This window comes from Spinacia oleracea, chromosome 2 (assembly GCF_020520425.1).
Source record: "Spinacia oleracea cultivar Varoflay chromosome 2, BTI_SOV_V1, whole genome shotgun sequence".
In the NCBI taxonomy this organism is placed as follows: Eukaryota; Viridiplantae; Streptophyta; class Magnoliopsida; order Caryophyllales; family Amaranthaceae; genus Spinacia; species Spinacia oleracea.
In genome coordinates, this window is record NC_079488.1 from 80,057,797 (window position 1) to 80,066,234 (window position 8,438).

General features: G+C 49.0%; 1 protein-coding gene across 1 annotated transcript; it reads left to right on the top strand.

Moving 5' to 3' along the window:
* Window positions 1-1,830: 1,830 nt before the first annotated feature.
* LOC130467567 (uncharacterized) lies at window positions 1,831-3,951 on the top strand. The gene is made up of 4 exons (XM_056836112.1): window positions 1,831-1,960; window positions 2,212-2,295; window positions 2,374-2,767; window positions 3,851-3,951. The coding sequence occupies exons 3-4, from the start codon at window positions 2,392-2,394 to the stop codon at window positions 3,949-3,951; spliced, it is 477 nt and encodes a 158-aa protein (XP_056692090.1). The 5' UTR covers window positions 1,831-1,960; window positions 2,212-2,295; window positions 2,374-2,391.
* Window positions 3,952-8,438: the final 4,487 nt, after the last annotated feature.

The window sequence follows — 8,438 nt, forward strand, 5'->3', positions numbered from 1 at the left end:
TATTACTATTGGGCCTTGGGCCTTAATGGGTGGCTGAATAGCCACTGGTGGGTTCGATGTTGTTGTTTAGAGCCATTGGGCTTTGGACTTAGTGGCCCAATTGAGAGTCAATTGGGAGCCCAAACAACATGCCCCCCAGACCCGGTCCATTTAGAATTAAATGGGTGGGTTTCCAGCTGTCAGAAGTCCGAAAGTTCCCTCTCTTTTTTGAAAAGGGATGATTTGCATTGATGACAAGTGTTGGGAATTGTACTGTGTCATGGAGATCGTGGGTTTGAGGAAGTTGATGCGCCCTTTCTCTTTTCTATAAATACTGGGTGCTTTGCTCCTTTTGAACTTTTTACTCCTTATTTCAAACCCGTTCTCTCTCTAAATTCCGGCGATCGCAGTGCAATTTGCTTCTTCAGATCTACGAAATTCGGCCAACTTTAGACTTCGGGAACTTGTGTTGTTCGCTTTATCGGCGAATTCCGCTTCGGAAAAAGGTAATTTGTTTCTGAGTTCTCCTTTTTTCTTCGTTCTTCCTTCTACCCCTCAATCTAAACCCTAGATCGAGATTTCGCGACCATGGCAAAGAATAGGGGCAAAAGCAAGTTCGTTGTTGGCTCCTCGAGTGAGAGAGAGAACGTGCCTTCGGGGAGGTTACCGAAATCTTCGAGGGGTCGACCTTCGGAGAGGCCGTTGGAGAAGAGTTCGATTGGTTGGGATGCTTCCGAAGATGAACGCGCAACCTCTGGTGAGAGAGCTGGCTTTTCGGGTGCTCGTCGTCGTTACTCCGAGTTTCCAGTTCATTGGACGGAAGCTGATCCGAAGGGCAAGTATGCCTCAATTTTGCATGAGACCACGCAGATCGACGGTCCGTTGGAGAAATCGGTCAGCGGTGACTGGTTGGTGGAAGCGAAGTTAGGGAATTATCATCGGAAGGCCGAGGAGCTATACGGAATTCAGCATGCCTTGGGGTATTGGTGCGAGCTTCCTGAGCAAGAGCGTCCTCGGGTGACTCATCCACCGAGGGGGTTCATTTCCGTGTATACTCACCATTTGGAGAATGGTCTCCGCTTTCCTCTGGATCCGTTCGTATCCGAGCTTTTGGTGTCGTACAACATTAGTTTGGCCCAGCTCACACCCAAATCTATGAGGCACATAATCGGATTTAGATGGGTGTGTGACTTCGTCAATTTCCCCTGCTCTGTCGCTGTTTTTCGGGATCTTCACGATCTGGTTCTCAACCATGCTTCCAAGGGTGATGGGTATGGTTGGTGGACCATTGTCAACAAGAAGTCCCGAAAGAGGGGGGATCCGAACTACATCACGGCGTACCCCTACCTTAGCTCTGACCACAATTGGAAAACGGAGTGGTTGCTCGTCCGTGTGCCGACGGATCCGAAGCATCCCAACTTTTATCGTCCTCCGAAGTGGTTCGTGGCTCCTGATCCTGATATGAGGGGTGTGGCAGCTCCAGATCGGAACCATCGCCACTATGTGGACCTCCTCCAGTGGTTCTTGGCTCAAGAGGATAACCATCGACTGCCGTCTAGCTGGCTTCCGAATCTCAATTACATTTTGAGGGAGGACATTCTTGCTGTTGCCGGTCTCAGCAGGATCTTTGACAGGGGTAGGTGTCTTTCGGCTGAGACCGTTTTTCAGTGAGTTTGTCCTCTTTCCTGCTTCGTTTTGCTGACATGTTTTGTGCTTTGTTTTTGCAGAGTACGGCTTTAGCCGCATTGATCCTAAGAAGTTGGGCATTTCTTTGGATTTGAAGACTATTCACGACCCGGCTCCCGAGTACAAGTTCGGAAAAGATAACCCTCGTAATCCTCGTCTGAAGGATTACGTGTTGTCTCCTTCGGGGGTTGCTCGGATATCCGAAGTTCGAGCTGATCCGTGGGATTCCGCCTCCTCTGTTGAAGCTGTTCCTGTGAAGGTTGTGCTTCCTGAGTTGAAGACAACTTCGGACCCGGTGAGTGTTCATTTATAGGCTCGATTTTCTGTTTGTCTTTTTCTTTTCGGTTGGCCGTCGGCTAACGTCTTGGTCCTGGACCATCTTTTTAGGGTCCTGGGACTGACGCTGTGCCGCGTGCCGTTCCTTCGGTTTCATCTCCGGCTCGGATAGATATCTCTTTATCTAGGAACCGGGTATTTCCCGCTTTTTTCTCTATTTCTTCCTTTTTCTTCTTTTATATTCGTTGACCCTTGGTCTCCCCTTTTTAGGATCAACGCAAAAGGAAGGGTAGCACTCTTTTGAGGCCTTCCACGCATCCGAAGAAAGCGAAGGCTTCTCAGCCCTCGGAGAAGGTATTTGTTCTGACTTGGAGTTTTTGTAGTTCGTTTCTCCCTTTTTCTGAAACTAATCTTTGAACGCTTGCTATGTAGGAAGCGGTTTCGGAAGTTATGCCTCCTCCTAAGAATCTTCTTCACTTCATGCCCTTGCCGGGGCAGAAGTTAAAGAGTGTGGTGGTTGCTGAACCGCCGCCCGTGGATCAGCCGCTGATCGAGGAAGATATCATCCCCTCTCCCCTGAAACCATCTGCTGCTTCGGGGATCGAAATCCAGGATATCACCGAGGTGATGGAGGCGATTGAAGCCGATTTTGTTCCTGGTTTGGTTGTCCCTGAGGTAGCTGAGGAGAAGGAGTCTGCTGATCTTCCCTTCGAGAGAGAGAAGAGTCCAGACAAGGAGATGATAGATCTCTCGGGCCCCGAAGCTGCGGTCCCCGAGGTTCAGAAGGAGGTTCCCTCTGCTGGAGAGGAGGAGCAGCCCGAGCAAGGTTTGACGAGGAAGAGGCGCCACTCAACTTTGGGCTCTACTTCTACCTCGGCCCTGGATAGGCTGATCCATGCTGATCCCTGTTCGGATGTTCCGCTAAAACGGATCCCCGAAGAAGTAAGGGAGGCGATGGCTCGATATGCTAGGGCTCCGATTTTGGGAGAGGACCCCTTGGCCCACGTGGGATCCTTGGTGGGCCCCGAGGCTGCTCGGGAGAATCTGCTTCGTGCTAACCCGCAGTGGAGGGTTCCTGGGGCCGAAGAGAGGAATCCGGCTATGATGGCCCAGTACTATCTGAACGAGGTAATTTGCTAGATTTTTCTCTTTGAGTTGTGTTTTTGTTTTATGTTTTTCCTATTTTGCTCATCTTTCTCTCGTTCCCAGGCTGTTTTCTGGTCTTCGTTCGCTTCCGAGTGTAGCTCGGTTGAGGAGAAACAACTGAGGAAATATCGTGAGGCTTATGCTCGTGATATTCCCATTTTGGACCAGAAGGCTGGGCAACTCCTCTCCGAGCTTACGGGACTCAAGCAGCTGTACCTTCATTATAGTCGCGAGGCTAGAGAGTCTGCTGAGAAGATCGGGACCGAGGTTGGCCAGCTCATCTTCCTAGTTGAAGAGGATGCTGAGAAGATCGCTTCCTTTGCTGAGGAAAAGAAGGATATGGCCGCTAAGTTCGCTAGCGAACTTGAGGAAAAAGATAGACTCTTCCAGGAGATGAAGTCTAAATTTGAAGCGGCCGACAAGGAGCATAAAGAGGCGGAGTTAAGGCTCCACCATTTTGTCCAGCATCGGGAGCTGATCCAGTAGCAAGCTGATAAGGTGCCTGTCCTTCGGCTGAAGCTTCGGGAAAAGGATGACTATATTCGGAAGCTGGAGCAGGAGCGAGTCAACCTCTACACTGCTGATCAGTGTAGAGAGCAGTACTGGAACGGCATCCTGGGTGCTCGGCGCATGTTTGCGAAGCACATGCCTCACTTCCCTTGGAACGAGAAAGTTCCCCTATGGATGCAGGCCGAGGACCACTTGGTGGAATGCCAAGCTGATCGAGATGAAGCTGAAGCTGAACGCCAAGCTGCTCTTGCAGAGGCTCGGGCCCAGAAGGCCACTTCCGAGGGTGATACTACTGCTGGGGGTTCTTCGAAGGATGCTCCCCTGGGGGCCGCTCCTGAGACTCCTAAGAGTTAGGGACTCGGGCAGTCGTCTTCTTCAGAGTCGGTCGGTTCCAGTTGAGGACTTCCGAATATGTGCTTGCTTTTCCCCCTTTTGCCTCGGCGCTGCGTTGTACTCGTTTCTTTTTGCTTTCTTAGTACTTCGGTAGGCCGGTATTGTCTGTTGATGGCTGCCGATTTTAACTGTTTCATTTTGTTTTCAATTTTTGAGGTTTTCAATGTATTTGTACTTCCCCCAAATATTGAATAAAAAATGAATGTTTGTTACTTGGCTGCTTCTTTTCAACTTGTTCTTTCGCAATTTTAGGTCTTTAAATCCGTAGATTTCTCGAGCTCCTCTTTCTGTAGACTTGCTAAAAACCTTTTGATCTTGCGAGCTCTTTAAATCCGTAGATCGGTTAAGAGACTTTTTAACTTTTGCGAGTTCTTCAAATCCGTAGATCTGCTAAGAGACTCTTTGACTTTGTGAGTTCTTCAAATCCGTAGATCTGCTAAGAGACTCTTTAGTTTTGCGAGTTCTTCAAATCCGTAGATCTGCTAAGAGACTCTTTAGTTTTGCGAGTTCTTCAAATCCGTAGATCTGCTAAGAGACTCTTTAGTTTTGCGAGTTCTTCAAATCCGTAGATCTGCTAAGAGACTCTTTAGTTTTGCGAGTTCTTCAAATCCGTAGATCTGCTAAGAGACTCTTTAGTTTTGCGAGTTCTTCAAATCCGTAGATCTGCTAAGAGACTCTTTAGTTTCCAGACTCTTCAAATCCGTCGATCTGCTCAGAGGTTTGGATTGTTCTTCCGATCTCTTGTGGTTCGGAAACCTGGGCAAGAGATCGCTAGTCTGCCTCTTTAGTTATGCCTTCGGCGATCCGTGGATCTGAGCCGGAGTTTTATAACTTGATTCGAGCGACTGTTTGTTGCGAACAAATTTTATTAGGGTACCGCGAATCCGAGGATTCTGGACGATTCCCTGAAGTGTATGATTTGGTCATTTCTTGCATTTTATCAAGGAATGGGCAAAGTCAACCTGTTTTTAGTCTCGGATTGATCAGATCCGAGGCTGCATATATATATAAAGGGACAATAATTATAGAGATAAGTTTAATGAAACACATGGTGCCAATGGCTTTCCTCTTCTCATTAAACAACTTACTTGGTTTACAGACAGAGATCATACAAAATATTTCTTGAGAACATCGGTATTCCAATGGTTCTTCAGAATTGTTCCATCTAACTGTTTCAGCATATACGTGCCTGGCCTTTTTTCGGAATGGATGATGTATGGTCCTTCCCAAGTGGCTGAGAGTTTGCCATGGATCCGTCCTTTCTGAACCGAGGCGGCGTTTCTGAGTACTAGATCACCGACTTTTAGGGGTCTGGCGTTGACTCTTCGGTTGTAATGCTTGTTGACCCTCTGCAAATAGGCTGCGTTGAGTGTCCTTGCATCGTTCCGAGCTTCGTCCAGTAGATCGAGAGCTTCGGATAGAAGTTGATTGTTGCTTTCTCCTTGGAGCCCATCATACCTGTTGTATGCCTGGATCCTCAGGCTTTCTGTTCCGATTTCCACAGGAATTACAGCCTCGGATCCGTATACAAGGTGGAACGGTGTTTGCCCGGTAGCTTCTTTCTCAGTGGTCCGAAGGGACCATAGCGTTCCGGGTAGCTCTTCTAACCATTTGTTTTTGTCATCTTCGACTCTTTTCTTGAGTGCATTGAGGATGAGTTTGTTAGCAGCTTCGGCTTGCCCGTTGCTTTGTGGGTGACAGACTGCCGAGTACGCTAGGTGTATGCCGAACTGTTTGCACCACTTTTGCAACGGGGTGTTGTCGAACTGTTTCCCGTGGTCGAAGACCATCAGTCTTGGTATGCCGAACCTTGTGATGATGTTCTGCCATATGAACTTGCGGACCTGAGGTTCGGTGATGGAGGAGACAGCTTCGGCTTCGATCCATTTGCTAAAATAGTCGACTCCTACAATCAACCACTTCTTCTGGTTCGTCGCTGAGGGGAAAGGACCAATGATGTCTAACCCCCACTGTGCGAATGGTAATGGATACAGCGTTGATTGTAGGGTTTGAGCTGGTTGATGGATGGCTGGTGCGAACTTTTGGCATTTCTCGCATTTCCTTGCCATCTGCTTTGCCTCGGAAACCATAGTGGGCCACCAGTACCCAGCCCGAAGGGCTTTATGTGCCAATGTCCTGCCTCCGATGTGGTTTCCGCATATCCCGAGGTGGATTTCCCTTAGGATGTAGTCAGCGTCTGTTGGACCCACACATTTTAGCAGCGGAGCAGAGAATGATTTCCTCATGAGCTCTCCTTCGGCGCTGATGATGAACCATTTGTTGAATCTTTTTAGTTTTCTCGCTTGCAGCTTATCTTCGGGAAGTTCTCCCCTTTCTTTGTATGCAACTACTGCGTCCATCCAGCTAGGTTCGGTACGTAAGCTGCATACTGTGGTGGGTAGCAAGTCGATGCTTCTCTCTTGGTGAACTTCCACGTGGACCGACCTGTTTAAGTCGATGAGTGTTGAGCTTGCGAGTTTTGACAGTGCGTCTGCTTGCGTGTTTTGTCCTCGGGGGATGAGGATGACTTCAAAGGATCTTAACTTTGACGTTAAGGATTTAATTTTTGCTAAATAGGCTGTCATGCTGGGCCATTTGGCCTCATATTCCCCTCGGATCTGGTTGGCTACAAGCTGGGAATCAGTTTTGAGGCAAACATGTTCGGCCTCCAGGGATAAACAAAGCTCTATCCCTGCGATTGCGGCCTCATATTCGGCCTCGTTGTTGGTTGCTTTGAAGCCGAACTTCAATGCATACTCTATGCTTTTCCCCGTCGGGGGGATCAGTACAACTCCTGCTCCTGAGCCGTTTATTGTGGAAGATCCGTCAGTGAAGACCTCCCAAGTGCTTTTCGTATCATCCAACATTTCCTGGTATGAGCATTCGGCCAAGAAGTCTGCCAATGCTTGTGCTTTGATTGCTGTCCTCGGCTGATATTTGATGCCGAACTCTGATAGTTCGAAGGCCCAGGCAGCCAATCTTCCTGACCTCTCTATTTTGTCGAGTACTTTTTCGAGCGGTTGGTCAGTTAGCACTGTGATCTGGTGGGAGTCGAAGTACGGCCTCAGTTTTCGTGCGGCTACCACTACTGCATATGCGACTTTCTCGATGAGTGGGTATCGGGTTTCGGCCCCTGTGAGTGTTCGGCTGGTGAAGTAGATTGGCTGTTGCTTCTTTTCTTCTTCCCGAAGAAGCACTGCGCTGACGGTTCCAGGGCTGACTGCGACATATAGGTACAGGGTTTCTCCCTCCTTTGGTCTGGCCAGTGTCGGCAGTTGAGCGAGGTGGGCTCTGAGTTGCTGAAAAGCTTCTCTTTGCTCCTGTTCCCATATCAGTTCGGGATCCACTTTCCTCGGGACCCCTTTTTTCTTGACTGGTTCTGCTTCTCCTCCGGGGAGGTTCTTTGGTTTCAGTGCTTTGAAGAAGGGGGCTCCCTTGTCCGAGGCTTTTGATATGAACCTTGTTAGTGCGGCTAACCTGCCGGTTAGCCTCTGCACATCTCTCTTGGTCTTCGGCTCGGGTAAATCCAATGCCGCTTGGACTTTGTCTGGGTTCGCATCAATTCCTCTTTCGCTCACCATGAATCCGAGGAATTTCCCTGATTTCACCCCGAAGACGCATTTTTTTGGGTTCAGCTTCATGCTGTATTTCCTCAGATTTCCGAAGGTCTCTGCCAGGTCTTTGACGTGGTCTTCCTCCTTGATGCTTTTTACGATGGAGTCATCCACATAGACCTCCACATTCCTCCCTTTCTGGTCGGCGAAGACGTGATCAACTAGCCTCTGGTAGGTGGCTCCGGCATTTTTCAAGCCGAAAGGCATCATTTTGTAGTTGAACACTCCTGCGCTTGTGATGAACGCTGTCTTTGCTCTGTCATCGGGGTGCATGAATACTTGGTGGTAGCCTGAAAAGGCATCCATGAAGCTGAGCAGTGCATGGCCGCTGGTGGAGTCAACCAATTGATCTATCCTTGGCAGGGGATAGCAGTCTTTGGGGCAGGCTCGGTTCAGGTCTGTGAAATCTACGCACATTCGCCAGGAGCCGTTCGCTTTTTTGACCATCACCACGTTGGCCAGCCATTTCGGATACATGCATGGTTCAATGAATCCGGCCTCCTGCAACTTTTTCACCTCCTCGGCGATGGCTTTGTTTTTCTCCGAGGAGTAGTTCCTCTTTTTTTGCTTGACTGGCCGAGCTTCAGCGTTGACGTCCAGCTTGTGACAAATCAGCTTCGGATTTATCCCTGGCATATCTGCTGCTGACCATGCAAAGATGTCTTTATGATCCCTGAGTAATCGGATCAAATCGATTCGGAGCCCCGAGCTTAGGCCCTTGCCTATTCGGACGCTCCTGTCTGAATCCTCTTCGAGGAAGATATCCTCCATTTCTTGATCTGGTTCGGGAGATAGGGTTTCGGGGCGGGCATCAACTTCTGCGGGAGACAAGCT